Here is a 15,441-nt window from a genome sequence, read left to right as displayed (position 1 = left end):
AATCCTCCAATTTGTCTAGGTCCCTCTGTATCCTATACCTGCCCTCCAGCGTATCTACCACTCCTCGCAGTTTAGTATCATCCACAAATTTGCTGAGAGTGCAATCCACACCATCCTCCAGATCATTTATGAAGATATTGAACAAAACCGGCCCCAGGACCGACCCCTGGGGCACTCCACTTGACACCGGCTGCCAACTAGACATGGAGCCATTAATCCTAAACCCTAGCCCTACCTTTAACCCTCAACCCTAACCCTAAACCATAACCCCTAACCCTAAACCAACCCTAACCCCTAAGCCGACCCTGACCCCCACCCTAACCTAACCCCTAACCCTAACCCTATCCTAACCCTAACCCTACCCTAACCCTATCCCTAAACCTAAATCCTGACCCTAACCCCTAACCCTAACATTAAACCCTAAACTCTAACCCTAAACCCTAACCCTAAACCGTAACCCAACCCTAACCCCTAACACTAACCTAACCCTAAACCTAACCTAACCCTAACCCTAGACCCACACCCTCACCCTTACCCAACCCTAAACCCAACCTCACCCTAACCCCTGACCCTTAAGCCCTCACCCTAACCCAACCCCAACCTAACCCTAACCCAACCCTAACCCTAGACCCACTCCCTCACCCTAATCTAACACTAACCATAACCCTACCCCCTCACCCTCACCCTAACCCAACCCCAACCTAACCCTAACCCAACCCTAACCCTAGACCCACACCCTCACCCTAACCCTCACCCTAACCCTAGACCCACACCCTCACCCTACCCCAACCCAACCCCACCCCTAAACCTAACCCTACCCTAACCCTTACCCCTAAACCCTACCCCTAAACCCTTAACCCTAACCCCTACCCTCACCCTAGACCCTGACCCTAACCCAACCCTAACCGTACCCTAACCCCAACCCCTACTCTCACCCTAAACCCTAACCCTAAACCCTAACCCCTCACCCTAAACCCGACCCCTAACCTAACCTTGACCCTAACCCTAACCCCTCACCCTAAACCCTAACCCCTAAACCTAACCCCTAACCCTAACCCCAGACCCTAACCCTTACCCTACCCTCACCCCTAACCGTTCCTCTGACTCTCCTCCTACCCTAACCCAACCCCACCCGACCCCTCACCCTCACCCTCTTACTCTGATCCTGACCCTGACCCTTCCCCTGAACCTAAACCCTCACCTCAACACCGCCTCCCAGTTCTCGCGGGATTTTCCGTTCCCGGCCGTGCCCCGCCCCCATAGCGCGGAGGCGCCGGCCGCAGCCTACTGGCGCTGCGCGGGGTCCCCCCTGCCAGGGCCCCACCCAGCCCGCGGGATTCAGTTTCCGGCGCCTCTCGCGGGATCCCCTGAGTGGCGGGATTTTCTCGTTCTCACCCCGCCCAGGTCTCGCGGTCTCTCCGCCATGACCCAGCTGTGCCCAGCTCTCGCGGGACGTGTCGGAGCCAGGTCTGCCGCTCGCGCAGGAGCCGCCTTCCTGCCGCGCTCCTCGCTCCAAGATGGCGACGCTGTCCGGCTCCCCCTCGGCCACGGGCCCTGGCCCGCCCGGCTACCGGCCCTTCGAGCCCGAGGCGCTGGGCCTGGCTCCGGGCTGGCGGCTCACGGGCTTCGGGGAGCTGCGCGGCTGAGGCTGCAAAGTCCCGCAGGAGACGCTGCTCAGGCTCCTGGCGGGACTGGGGGGGCCGCGCGCGGGGCTGGCGGCGGCCGGGCTCGAGACGGGGGGGCCCGAGGCCGGGGGGCCCTCGCTGGGTGAGCGCGGGGGGGCAGCAGCACGGAGTGTGGGGGCGGGGCGTTGCATGGGGAGCAATGGGGTCGGGGAAACACAGGGCTGTGGCTAGAGGGGGGCACTGGGGCCTGTCGGAATGGTGAGGGGGCTGTGGGCGAGAGGGATGGGTTGGGGGCAGCGGGGGGCTGGGTTTGGAGTGGGGCCTGTGACCAGTGGGAGGGGCAATGGGGAGGGGCTGTGAGCAGGAGTGGTGGGGACTCTGCAGCCATGGGGGAGTGATGGTGTAGAGGGAGCAGGGGGGCTGTGGGTGAGGGAAAAGGTGCTGTTGGGTGGCAACAAAACGAGGGGGTTGGGGCTGTGGGGGAAGTGTGGGTTGAGGGTTGTAGAGGCAGGGGGTGGTAGTAGGGTCTGGGAGCTGAGGGATAAGAGTTGTGGGCGGAGGTTGAGGTGGCAGCTTAGAGGGATTCAAGGTGGCAGTGGAGGGTTGGGGCAGTGGTTTTGGATGGATGGGGATTGTGGGTGAGGTAGGAGGGGGTTGAATTGGCTGTGGGGCCTGTGGCAGTGGAGGGATAAAGGCTCCAGGTGTCGGGACATCTGTGAGGAATGGGGATTATGGGTAGGGTAGTGGGGTAGAGGGCCGTTGCTGATGTGAAAGTCTCCATCTCCTGCTCATAGGCATAGGGATGGACTCCTGCGTCATCCCCCTCAGGCATGGGGGTCTCTCCCTTGTACAGACCACAGACTTCTTCTACCCACTGGTTGAGGATCCCTACATGATGGTATGAGTAGGGGTGGGTTCCAGAGTGGGCAGGAGAAGGGAACAAGTAATGCCAGAGCCAGAGACTGCGCTTGTGATGGCTGGTGGAAGGCGACTGTTGTGGGCGTGCCATCTTCATGGGGGATGTGCTAGTGAGATCAAAGCCCATGGGGGGGCATGGGTAGGGGATGCTCTCTGACTCAGAGCATGGGAAATGGGCCCCCTGCAGGGGACATGCTCTGTGGTGCAGAGCCACAGCGCAGGAGATGGGCCCAAGGAGGGGGGCACACCTTGAGTCTCAGAGCCCAGGAGAATGGGGTATGGGCTCTCAGGCTCAGAGCCTGAGGCATGGAAAGTAGGTCCTATGGGTGACCCTCACGCTCCTATGTTCTAGGGCCGCATCGCATGTGCCAATGTGCTGAGTGATCTCTACGCCATGGGCATCACCGAGTGCGATAACATGCTGATGCTGCTGAGCGTCAGCCAGAAAATGACAGATGAGGTGAGGGGATGGGATGTTGGAGAGAAGGGTCTACCTATGTGCTGTGGTCACTGACCTTCACAGCTGGTATGGGTAGGCTCAGCGTGTCTCTACACTGCTGGTGTGGGGGTATGTTGGATGTTCTGTGACAGGAGAGTTGGAAGTACTGCAGGTTTATAGAGAATGAAGCAGCTGCTGCCCCAGAGCTGGCAGCCTGATAGTTCCTCTGCTCTGTAAAGCACAACTAAGATTTCCAGGCACTGAGTTACAATCCAGGGAGATGGTGCGGGAGGTCCTTGTCTCCCTACCAGAGCCCTGACTTTCCATCTAGGGCCCCTGAAATACCCTAGTGCTGGGGAAGGCAGAGACTGAGCCCTCTCATTGGTCTGATCCAGACTCAGCTCTCGGACATGGTTGGGTCCAGGCCCTCCCTCTGTCTCTCTTTCCCAGTTACCCAGATAGGAAGCTTCCTGGCAGGCTACAGGGTGTCTCCTGGCATCTTAGTGGCCTAACTGGGCAGCACCTCCTGTCTCCATCGGTCCAAGGCTAACACTTGTGTCTGTGTGCTTTTGCCTGAGACCATTGAGTGGGGTTCAGACTCCCCACTGACTTTATACTAGTCCCTGCACTGGTCCTGCTTTCTCTCTTCAACTCTGCAACCTGAGAGCTGAGGGGAGAGAACAAGGCTGCATGGGACAGGCGGAGACTTAGGAGGTGAGATGATACCGGCGTAGCGAAGGGACTATCATGCAGACAGTGAAAGGGGAGAGCAGGACTAGTACGTGGGCATGCTGAGAAATTATTTAAAGAAAACCAAAACAAGGAAATTAACTGCCCCCAACAGTTTGTTAATGCAGAACAAAGGTTGTCCAGTGGTGTCTCATGCCCTTCCAGAACATGGAGATTGGCTAAACTGAAATCCCAGAAGTGGAAAGTGAAGGTACAGGCCGCCCTCACAACACAGCCTTAACTCTACCATGTCCCAGCATGCCAAGAACACACATTCTGGCACTCTAGATATCACAGAGCACGGTAAAGTCCAATGCCACCTCTTTGCTAGGACAAAGGTCAGGTTTAGGTCTGGTGTATTGAACAGGTGCTGCCTGCCTCGCCTTACACTGAGAGGCGGAGCCAATGCCACCCAAACAATCCCATATTTGCTGTTTGCTGCCACCCCTTCACTCCTGCAGTGAGGATTCCATCTGAGACATTGATTTCATCTATCCCTCACTAAGCCCTGGAGACCACAGTAGTGTATGCCCCCAGGCTGATCATCCCTGTGGGATGGGAGGAAGAGGACACCCTCATGCACCTCTTCTGACTCAGCCTGCAGAATTCAGCACTGAACTGAGGCATTCCTCAAAGTTCATATGCAGCTGTTCTCATAGCATGGTGACAGCTCTGCCAACTTGCTCCAGCTGATTCACCCACCACTCAGTACAGCTATGTCTCACACAGGATTGCAGGTGGAGTGCAGGAAAATGCTTAAATTCAAATCTGGAACACAGCACAAACAGTGGCAGGTTTTTAATGTCTGCCTATTATGGCTCCCTCTCTTACTTTAACCGTTCCCTGTGGCTATTGCCTGCTGTGGGTGGGGGGAGAAGGCTTAAGATTGTGTTGTGGGAGTACCAGGTACCTTTGTATTTCCTGGTTTCCAGAAGCTGTAGCCAGCAGCGCTGGGCAGCTTGGACTCGACATTAACAAAGTGTTGGGGGAGTTAATCGAAGAAAAGAGTCCACATGATGTGGCCCATGCTATAGTGTCTCTCTCTCATCCCCCAGTACTTGGCACAGGTCAGTGAGGAGGCTCTTGTTATACTGAGCAGTAAAGCAAATACACCTCTATTCCGATATAATACGACCCGATATAATGCGGGTTCACATATAACGCAGTAAAGCTTTGATACGCTGCTCTGAGCAGTGTGTTAAGCGTGCTGGGCCAGGGCCGAGGGGTTGGATAAGGGGCAGAGGGTCTCAGGGGTGGTCAGGGGTTCCCCCCGCCAGGGTCTGGGGGGCAGGAGCTATGGCGGGGCACTTTTGGAGGCCCCGCAGTCCCAGAGTGGCTCAGGAGATTTGCGGGGGGGCCGGGAGCAGCCCGCTCTGCTTCCCTCGCCCCGGCCCCAGATGTGTCGCTTGGGGGAAGGGATCCCCTCCGCACTCACCGGCAGTGGCGGAAGTGGAGCAGCCCGCTCCACTCCGCCAGCTCCCAGCCGTGGCGCTCCGCTTCCCGCTGCAGGTGAGTGTAGGACCTTTCCCCAACCTTGCCCCCAACAACATGGCTGGGGCAAGGAAAGCGGAGCGGACTGGGGCTGGGCTGCTCCACTTCCCGCCGCCGCTGAGTGCGGAGGGCATCCTTTCACCAACCCCTACCCAACCTCCCTGCTCCAACCCCTATCCACACCCCCCGCCCCCTGACAAGCACTCACCGGCAGCGGCGGGAAGTGGAGCAACGTGGCCCCAGCGCACTCTACTCCGCCAGCTCCCAGCCACAGCGCTCCGCTTCCTGCCACAGGTGAGTATGGGGGCTGTCCTTTCCCCAACCTCCTTGCACTCACCAGTGGTGGGAAGTGGAGTGCTGCGGCTGGGAGGTGGTGGAGTGGAGTGGGCTGGGGCCGCGTTGCTCCACTTCCCGCCGCTGCCAGTGAGTGCCTGTCAGGCGGCGGGGGGTGTGGATAGGGGTCGGAGCAGTCAGGGGGCAGGGAGGTTGGGTAGGGGGTGGGGTCCTGGGGGCGATTAGGGAACAAGAAACTGGGGGGCCAAAGCAAGTTCGATATAATGTGGTGAGATTTTTTTTGTCTCCCAAGGACCACGTTATATCGGGGTAGTGGTGTAACTTTAATTTCCCCTCTGGTCATCTTGTCAGTGACCAGCTGTCAGCAGTCAGTGCCCCAGGGGGTCGGTACTCTGTGCCCCTAGACCCATTTGTCAAGCCCCAGTCAACAACTTGGTTCTCGTCAAAGGAGTTACCTTCATCCTGATAGGACACTGAACTATGTCAGCATCTCCACAAAGCACTGTTTGTTCAAGTGTGCTGTCGGGAGGCTCCATGCTGCAGAGAATGATTATTGTCCCTTCATTCTGAGGATGCCTCCTCGCCTTCCCAGCCTTGCTCTGGTCGAATGCCCTGCTGTCCTGGCATGTTTTCCAGCATTTCAAGTCCTTCTGATCTTCCTGAGTGGAGCTGATTAAAATCTGATATGTGACCTTTGGCTGTAGGTGTGAGGTCACCTGCAGTGTCAGTCTGTCGGGCCCTGTTGCATGTTGTCGTCCTTTTCTATTCCTCCTACTAATCCACTTTCTCAGAATTCGGAAGTGTTGGCAGATCCCAGATCCTGGTCCTCAGCTGCTCTCTCCCTGCTGGTGCCTCTCAGTCCTGGCTTCCCTAAGGCACACCCTGCCCTCCTTACATACAGGTCCCCTGAGCTGCCAGTAGCCAGCCCACCAGCTGTTTCCTGACATGTGTTCTCACCTCCCCAGGAGCGTGAAAAGATTATGCCACTGATGATCAAAGGCTTCCGGGATGCCGCAGAGGATGGTGGGACATCAGTGACAGGCGGGCAGACTGTGTTGAATCCTTGGATCATTGTCGGGGGTGTTGCTACTGTGGTGTGCCAGCCCAACGAATTTATCATGTGAGTGAGGAGCAGTGAGGCCCCAGGAGCTGTACAGTTAGTACCAGGGTTAAAGGGCAAGGGGCAGCCTGAGGTGCCAGAAGCCTCCAGTGGGCAGGATAGCCTAAGGCATGCACAGCTCCTGGAGTGGTGGGAGGGAGGAAGTATGCAGGGGTCCCACATTTCTGTGGTCTGGGCTGCGTGCTAGCCACTACACAATTCCCTGGAACCAGACCCCGAGGGACCATGCTTTTTACAAGGATGAGCGCGGCAGCTCTCTGACTCAGTTTGGGTTTTCAGGTTCCAGCTTCCTTATATCTCACTGTGGTCTCTTACAGTGAGCCCACCTTAATTCAGTCTCCTGGAGAGATTTCTGCACCTTCAGGGAGCAATGCAATCAGCGAGTAGTGATGCAGGGAGGTAGAGTTAGTTAGTCACCCAGAATACGGCATTCGAGAGTTCTTTGGTCAGCATGGAAAAGCCACGCTCTTCAGTCAGTATTGGTAGAAGCAGTGGCTGGAGGGCATAGCCAGGAATGACTCACCTGGGTGTGCACAGTTCACGGGTGTATCCGTTTCAGGCCAGACAGTGCAGTTCCCGGAGATGTGCTGGTGCTGACCAAGCCGCTGGGCACGCAGGTGGCTGTCAACGCTCACCAGTGGCTGGATAATGTACGTATTCACCTGCTGCTATTGTTGCCCTGTTATGTGTGCACATCTTGCAGTTGGGGGAGGTGAGGGAGTCGGGATTGAGGAGCTGCCATGGGAGAGCCCCCATAGATCCTCGGGCCCAGGCGGTAGAACATCCACAAGATGGGCAACAGGCCTTGCTTTGGGACCCTCCGCAGGGTTTGGAGGAGACTGAGCCCCTGGGGGTAGCGGGGGAAGGGGGGGCAGGCCTGGGTGCCTCTTACCCTCTCCTGTTTCTTTTCCAGCCTGAGAGGTGGAATAAGATTAAGCTGGTGGTGTCCAAAGAGGACGTGGAGCTGGCCTACCAGGAAGCCATGTTTAGTATGGCCATGCTGAACAGGACAGGTAGGCACCTGGACATGTAGTTGGTGAGGAGCATAGGCTGCTCTGTTCTGCAGCTCCCAGCAGTAGCCTGACTGGGCTTGTGGCAACAGGACTTGCTTCCTGCCTCAGTGTCTGGAGCTAGTAGTCAGGGAGCAGCCAGAGCCTCTTGGCTTGTGAGCTCATAGGTTAAACTAAGCAGCACGACATGAGATCTGTGCTTGGCAGGGCGTCTTCAGGGGAGCACCCCTCCTCTCCTGGCATTAATCTCCCAAAAGAGAAAGAAACGAAGCCCTGGCAAGTGAGAGGTGCATAAAGTCCCTTTTGGAATCCACCCCCTTGTCATGGAGTTAGCTCCTTCCTGACCGGCCCGTAAGTGCCTCTCCTTCCCCGCCACAGCTGCCAGTTTGATGCACACTTTCAATGCTCATGCTGCCACCGACATCACGGGCTTTGGGATCCTGGGCCACGCACAAAACCTGGCCAAGCAGCAGCGCAGCGAGGTCTCTTTTGTCATCCACAACCTGCCTATCATCGCCAAGATGGCTGCCATCAGCAAGGCCTGCGGGAATCGTTTTGGGCTGCTGCAGGGGACGTCCCCGGAGACATCAGGTAGGGCGGGGAGCCAGGGTCACCTGAATTAGAGGTGCCTCCTAATTCACCTACCCACAGGCAGGTGAGGATGGCTGTCTCATATCATCAGGCCTGGCCAGTTCCCTGGGGATTTCAGGGGAGGCAGCTGGGACGGTTTGTGGCTCAGAAGCTTGATGCCTCTGAGATGAAGCTGGGGCAAGACAACATGGGATTGGCACCGGGGCTTCGCGTAAGACAGTCAGTGACCAAATGGTGGGGCCTGGTGTGACAGGAGAGAGGGAGAGACTCACTGGGTTAACCTGGCAGAGTGGAATCTGATACCATTTTGTTTCAGTATTTATCGACTCCACTCTCCTGGGCTGGCTGCCAGGCCTTAGTCATCCTGCCTTGTAGTCCCTGCCCAGGGCAAGGAGAGAAATGCTAATCCCTGCACGTCACCCCAGGCCACTGCGTGTGCACTGGCTCTAGCTAGCGGCTGGGCAGCGGGACTCTGGTGGCATCTCCCCACAAGCTAACTGTGTGGGGCAGAGAAGAGCTTTCACCCCTTTCTGAGCTGCTCTGATTGGCCCATGGCAGAAGGCTTGCGGCGCCAATAGCAACCTTCCCCCCACGACTGCTGCTGACTGTCTACATGGCAGTGAGGCTTGAGGGCGAATTGACACCCCTCCCCCCACAATGGGGACTGAGTAGCCCTGTCCCTCTTTGCAGGGGGGCTGCTAATCTGCTTGCCCCGGGAGCAGGCCGCCCGCTTCTGTGCTGAAATCAAGTCTCCCAAATACGGGGAGGGGCACCAGGCCTGGATCATTGGCATCGTGGAGAAGGGGAACCAGACTGCGCGCATCATCGACAAGCCGCGCATCATCGAAGTGACGCCCCGGGGTGCCACGGCCTCCCCCCAGGAGAACAACTCAAGTGCCAGCCCTGAAGCGGCCTCGTGAGATGGCAGATCTTCCTTCCTTTGGACACTATAGGCCTCTGCCACAGATACAGGGCAGCAGGGCTGGCTGGGTGTCTTGGCTTTGGGAATGAGAATCACAGAATCATAGGACTGGAAGAGCCCTCGAGAGGTCATCTAGTCCAGTCTCCTGCACTTTGGCAGGACTGCTCTATACCATCCTTCCCTTGAGAGCTGTGCTTCTCTCACGGTGCAGCAGGTGCTGATCTTCCTCCCCAACTCAGAGCAGCACCGTGATCAAACGGCTCCCCTTCCCAAGGTCAAGGTGGCCGAGGCAAGGCCCTTCCAGACTGTGCCTGAGCTGAGTGTCCGGTGATGCTGCCTTCCCCACAGGCTGATTCAGGGGGTTAATGTGGCTAATTGGTTCCTGCAGATGAAATGAATTAATTATTTATTAAGGATAAATGCAGGTGATGCAGAACAGCAGGTAGTTTCTGTCTAGAATTATTTATTGGAATATTTCAACGACCTCTCAGGCTCCCCCAGCCTTTGTTCAGACTGAGCAGCTGGTATAAAGGCTGGGAGGGTTGGTATAAGCCATGTGGCTGGGCATGTGCCCTTCCTCTCTTTAATGAAGCTCTTCCTCTTAAACCCACCCTGGGGCTAGGAGGAGTCGAGGACCCCCAGAGGGCAGGGCACCAGCTCAGCCAGGTGGATTGCTTCTTGGGTTGTAAATTCCTGATGATTGATTCAATAAATACCAATTTCTATATGTGCTGTGGTGGTCAATCCGCAATGGGGGGGCTGGACGCACACTGCACCTCAGTTCAAGGAGAAACTACAGACGGCCTGCAACGAAGGCACTTCACAATTGGCACGATCAGAGTGGGATGGGATGGTGCAGGAAGGGTGGGGGCTGAATGTCAGCCAATAGATGTATCCGGTATCGAAGTTAATGTAGAATCACTGCTGCTAACGTTTGCAGATGATGCAAAGATTCACGGAGTGGTCAATGAGGAGGATAGGGCAGCCATAAAGAATGATCTGGCCCTAGCTTGGTAAGATGGGGCCATTCAAACAACGTATTTCAATACAAGATCATACAGCCAGGAACACTGAGTGCAGGTGAGAATGCCCAAGGGGCTTGTGTGCGCAAAGGTGGGAGGGGAGCATGCAGTGAGTGGGTCTGTGGGTTGGGGTGGGGTGTGATCAGGCCAGCTAGGAAAGCAAAGGGTAAGGAGGGCCTGGGGCTGTCACGTGATTTTATGGGATGCTCCTTGTTTTGGCCTTTTCAGTGCACTTTGCAAAATGGTTAATGGGAAAGGGCTGGAGGAGGGGAGAGAGGAAACCCCTCAAATGATCACTGAACCCAGGAGTCTGGCCCTGCCGCCCCAGGGGAATGGCCTAGCCATCAGGATCATGGAGGGCAGTGTTGGGGGCAGGGGGATGGAGATAGTTGGCTGGTCTGTTCGGGCCAGGTGGTGGTGCCACCTGGTGTCCGTGAGGGAGGTTGGTGCTGCTGGAGCTGGGAGAAGAAATTACCCTAGCGTTCTCCCATACTGGCCTCTGGTTCTGCCTGAATTCAGCCTGGGACTGATAGCCAGGACTCCTGGGTTCTATGCACGGCTCTGGGAAGGGAGTGGGGTCTAGTGCAGTAATTCTCAACCTGTGTTCTGTGGACCCCTGGGGGTTTCCGCACCTCCATTCAAAGGTGGAATCACTTTTTTATTTTTGTAAATTTTTTAGGGGTCTGCAAATGAAAATAGGTTGAGAACCACTGGGCTGGGGGAGTAGGGGACTGAGAACCAGGAGTCCTGGGTTCTCTCCCTGGCTCTGGAAGTGGGGGGTGGGGTTCTGGTGGGTTAGAGGGAAGGGGGAGTTTGGTTCCCACATCTGCCAATCAGCTGGTGTGAGATCATAGACAAGTCCCTTCCCTGCTCTGTTTCCCCTTCTTGCCAAGTATCTATTCAAATTGAGCTGTTTGGGTCAAGGACTGTCTGTGCGGTGCCTGGCAAAATGAGATTCTGAGCTCAGCTACCCTAGTACTGCTAATAATGCATACTGTGTAATGGGGCCCAGTCGCAGTTGGGCAGGGCGTGAAGACTTGTCTGGCAGCCAAGAAACACCCAGAAATAGGGCATGACAGTCACTGGAGATGCTCAGGAGTTGTTTCTGAAGCTGCACAGGAAGTTTCCATTAAGGGCATGTAGTCTTGCAGGCCTCACCCATTCACCCTCAGAGCTGAGCCAGTCAGAGCATGGTGAAGATTACATGCATGGGAGTTAAAGCCAGCACTGTGGACTCTGCAGCCAATTGACATGGGTGATTGTTGTGTGGGCTGGTCCCAGCACCCAGATAATTTTGGATGCAGGTAAGTGCTATTCCAGCTGTACTGCTGGTGAATGCACACAATAGGCTGTTGTGTCCTATGGATCTGGAGGGAGAGCTGGCAGCCCTGGAGGCTACAGAGCCTGTGGGACTCAGACCAAGACTCAGTCCCAGTTTAAACAAGGGAGCTCATAGCTCAGTGTAAGAGAAACCAGGGCAGAGTCGAGAGGGGGGGGAAGGGTTTGTCAGTCCTCATCTGCCCTAGCGGGGCACATGGAGAGAGGACAGTGCCCAGGCAATGGGGGTGTTATATGCTAGTCCCAGAGCCTGCACCACTTTGGATATAGGCTACAGATTTCCCCCCTCACCAGCATCTGAGCAGAACATGCAGTTGCTAACCCGAGGCTGGAACGCTGCTAGTCATGAGGATCCTAGACTGTGCTCACTGACAAAACTCGGAAGGGTTTGGAAAAGCGCAGAGACGCTGCCGTTCTTCTCCAGCTCTGGAGCATCCTGGGACCCGTGCTGCACTTCAGGGCAGGCTGGAGAGTGAGAAGTTGAGCAGAGGGGATGTGTTCATATGCATGGGCTAAGGTATAGAAATGTAAATGTTTTGTTAAAGTCATGCATTGGACCGTGCATAATAGCAACAATGTGGAGCAGTCTTTATGGGCAACAGTAGCACTGTTATTACCTAATAGATAGTAAACAGACGTTATCTATAAATGTTCCAAATGCTGTTGAGGGTGTTTGCTGTGTGTATTGTTTGTTTAGTAAGGGGTTGACTGGAGCTCTGTCTTTGAAGCTGACTGGGAACTAGTTACACCAGCAATCCATGTTTTACACACAGTGGCCCTGAGTGTGACTCTGCAGAATCAAAGGCCAGAGTTTGGTCTTAGCTTAACACTCCTTGTAGAGTTTTCAGCTAACGTGTAGGGGAGACTGTCCTAGAATTCTACACAATATTAGCTCAGCTCTCTGTTCTTGGTGTGCATTTTCTGATGGGGCCCTCACCCAGTTGGGACCTCTAGGTGCTACCAAACGTAAACTTAATAGTGGGGCCTTTATGTGCTCCTGTAATCCTGTAGTAATGTGGCCCTGATCTTGCTTGGAATGTTGATCTTTCATCCTGGTCTCCTTTTAACTAATTCCTCTCGTTGTAGGTTGTGGCATCAGTGCCAGCCCATCATGAACTGGCACTCAAAAGTGGACTCACATATTTGTGCTCCATAATGCACCTTAGCTGGAGATGTCATCTCAGAGTGTTGCGATGCTGCTGTGGAACATTCTTGCTAGGGCTGTGCTCTGCTGTGGGGGAATTTTTGATCCTTGATGCTGGAATAGGGAAGCGTTGGTACCAAAATGCTGCCTTTCTCTCCCTTCCCTCCCCCAATGCATCTGTTAGCAAACTTTTGTTTCCACTTCAGTTGCTGAGATACTATCACCCGCCCCCACATCCTCCTGGTTGTAGAGAGAGGAAGCTGCACTCAGCTAGTCTGTTAAAATAGAAGTAAAAATCCCCTTCTCACACACATCTGTAAGAAAATAGTGCGCTGTTCCTTGCAGTCAGTTCTTCACACCGGGTGAGACTGCTGGGACAATGCAACAGGAGGTAAAAGGCCTTAAAAGGGAGCCTGTGATGATGCACCTGAATGTGCTGGAGGAGTTGGAATCGCCTCAGCACCAGAGCACACCCTGCTGCCCATGGGGGCCTTAGTGCTTCAGCAGCAGCCAAGGAAAGGTTGCTGTGGGGCTGTTGCACCTCCCAGAAACTGTTCTGAATGTGGGCTGTATTTTGCTTTTGAGTCCCTCTGTGTAATCTCATTAACTCTAATTTAGCCTGATTTCTATTCCCCTTGCCTCGCTGTGTTAGTGTCACCCTGATTTGGCATAAGAATGGCCGGGCTGGGTCAGACCAAAGTTCCATCTAGCCCAGTATCCTGTCTTCTGTCTGTGGCCAGTGCCCCAGAGAGAATGAACAGAAAAGGTCATTATCAAGTGATCCATTCCCTGTTGCTCATTCCCAGCTTCTGGCAAACAGAGGCTAGGGACACCATCCTAGCTAATAGCCATTGATGGACCTGTTCTGCATGAATTTATCTCGTTTTAAGTCTTGACCATCACAACATCCTCTGACAAAGAGTCCCACAAGTTGACTGTGTGTTGTGTGAAGAAATACTTCCTTTTGTTTTAAACGTGCTTTTAATTTGGTGGCCCCTAGTTCTTGTGTCATGAGGAGTAAATAACACTTATTTACTTTCTTCATCCTAGTCATGATTTTATAGACCTCTAGCATAACCCCCATTAGCTGTCTCTTTTCCAACCTGAAAAGTCCCAGTTGTCTTAGTCTCATCCTATAGAAGCTGTTCCATGCCCCTAATCAGATTGGAACAGCAGAGTCCCCTGCACTGTAACCCAGGAGGCTGCTTGCAGGGTGATGTGCTTTGCAGAATGGGCCTGGCTTTTAAACATCAACATACAAACCAGACTTTTTATGTTAAATCTCCCAAGCCATAATGAGACAGAGACTGGCCCCAAAGCTGGGGGGAATGTGGCTCTGTAACTTTAAAGGAGGGAACACTTATGGGGGGGTGTGGAGAGTGCTATGGTGAGGTTCACTTGCCCTCTTTATGCTTCAGAAATTTGGGAGGGATGCACCTGTAAAGGGCTGCATCAGCTGTACACAGTGGAGCTGGGTCCTTCCAGCCAGGGTCCAATGGGGGTGGGGGGAACAGTGCTAACTAAAGCTCAGCCCCCCTCTGCGGGCTGCTAATAGAAGTGTCCACTGGGCTTCTGCTAATGCGCCTCAGCCAATGAGCCACAAGTGAAGAAAAGCGAGCTTCCTGATTGGTCTGCAATGTAGCCAATGGGTGGGGGCAGGCCCACTCAGCCACTCGCTCCCGCCAGCCTTGCGTTCTGGTTACATAACACGCACCGCTCCCCCACTAGAGTCAAATGGCCACGCTCGGAGGCTGGGTGCGGTTTCGTTAGGGCATGAGCCATAAATGCTGCAAAGCAACCGGCTGGCGAAGAGCCCTGAAAAAGGCTGCATGTGAGAAGTTGAGAGGTTTCAGAGTAACAGCCGTGTTAGTCTGTATTCGCAAAAAGAAAAGGAGTACTTGTGGCACCTTAAATAAATTGGTTAGTCTCTAAGTGCCACAAGTACTCCTTTTCTTTTTATGAGAAGTTGAGCACTTTTCGCTAGCCCAGTATCCTCTATGTTAACTAGCCTAACTCCATGAGCTTGCACGCATGCACCAGGAGGCTATACTCAGGGGATTCAATACTCCCCCCAGCATATTTGGTTAGTTTATAAGCAACTTGTGACATATTTCAGAGTAACAGCCATGTTAGTCTGTATTCGCAAAAAGAAAAGGAGGACTTGTGGCACCTTAGAGACTAAGGTGCTCAAATAAATTGGTTAGTCTCTAAGGTGCCACAAGTCCTCCTTTTCTTGTTAGACATAAGACTCCACTAGTTGGTAGCTTCCTAATGTTACTTTTTTAAAGTTAATTTAGGAAAAAAAGTACTTCCAAAAGTGCCCAGTGTTCATACCCTTTACGCACAGAGCGATTAACCTGAGGAAAGCCTGTCTCCCAGAACAGGAGGCAGCACTTCCACTCAGGCCTCAACGTGGAGCACAGCAATGGCTCATTTGCTATTTCAGAAGTACTGAAGGGTACTGGCCTAAGGACTGACACAAGTGACCCAGACCCCTAGTGCCTGCCCTGGTGCTTACACCGTAAGGGGGCAGAGTTGCCAGATGATCCATAAATGCAAACTAATGCACACTGGAACACATAGTCCTCACTACAGACGGTGTGGGTGTGTAAAACAGCTGCTGTTAGGATTAACCAGTATTGAATTTTATTCGCCATCTTGTCTTCCCCCCTCCCCTCAGTAGTGCCAGCACTTGCGTTTTGGACACTGTTATTCCATGGTAGAGGAGGGCAGACCTGGTGATTGTGTGAATCTAGCTCAGCGTATAAGCACCTTCACAAGAAGAAAATACCAGGTAC

General features: G+C 54.2%; 1 protein-coding gene across 1 annotated transcript; it reads left to right on the top strand.

Annotated features, from left to right (window-relative positions):
* Nucleotides 1-1,432: 1,432 nt before the first annotated feature.
* LOC144279113 (selenide, water dikinase 2) lies at nucleotides 1,433-9,866 on the top strand. The gene is made up of 8 exons (XM_077840562.1): nucleotides 1,433-1,767; nucleotides 2,420-2,523; nucleotides 2,896-3,003; nucleotides 6,462-6,616; nucleotides 7,176-7,266; nucleotides 7,530-7,629; nucleotides 8,005-8,217; nucleotides 8,908-9,866. The coding sequence occupies exons 2-8, from the start codon at nucleotides 2,428-2,430 to the stop codon at nucleotides 9,135-9,137; spliced, it is 993 nt and encodes a 330-aa protein (XP_077696688.1). The 5' UTR covers nucleotides 1,433-1,767; nucleotides 2,420-2,427; the 3' UTR covers nucleotides 9,138-9,866.
* Nucleotides 9,867-15,441: the final 5,575 nt, after the last annotated feature.

Source organism: Eretmochelys imbricata, chromosome 23 (assembly GCF_965152235.1).
Source record: "Eretmochelys imbricata isolate rEreImb1 chromosome 23, rEreImb1.hap1, whole genome shotgun sequence".
Classification (NCBI taxonomy): domain Eukaryota; kingdom Metazoa; phylum Chordata; order Testudines; family Cheloniidae; genus Eretmochelys; species Eretmochelys imbricata.
The sequence above is the reverse complement of the archived record's forward strand: the minus strand, read 5'-3'. Positions and strand labels throughout refer to the sequence as shown.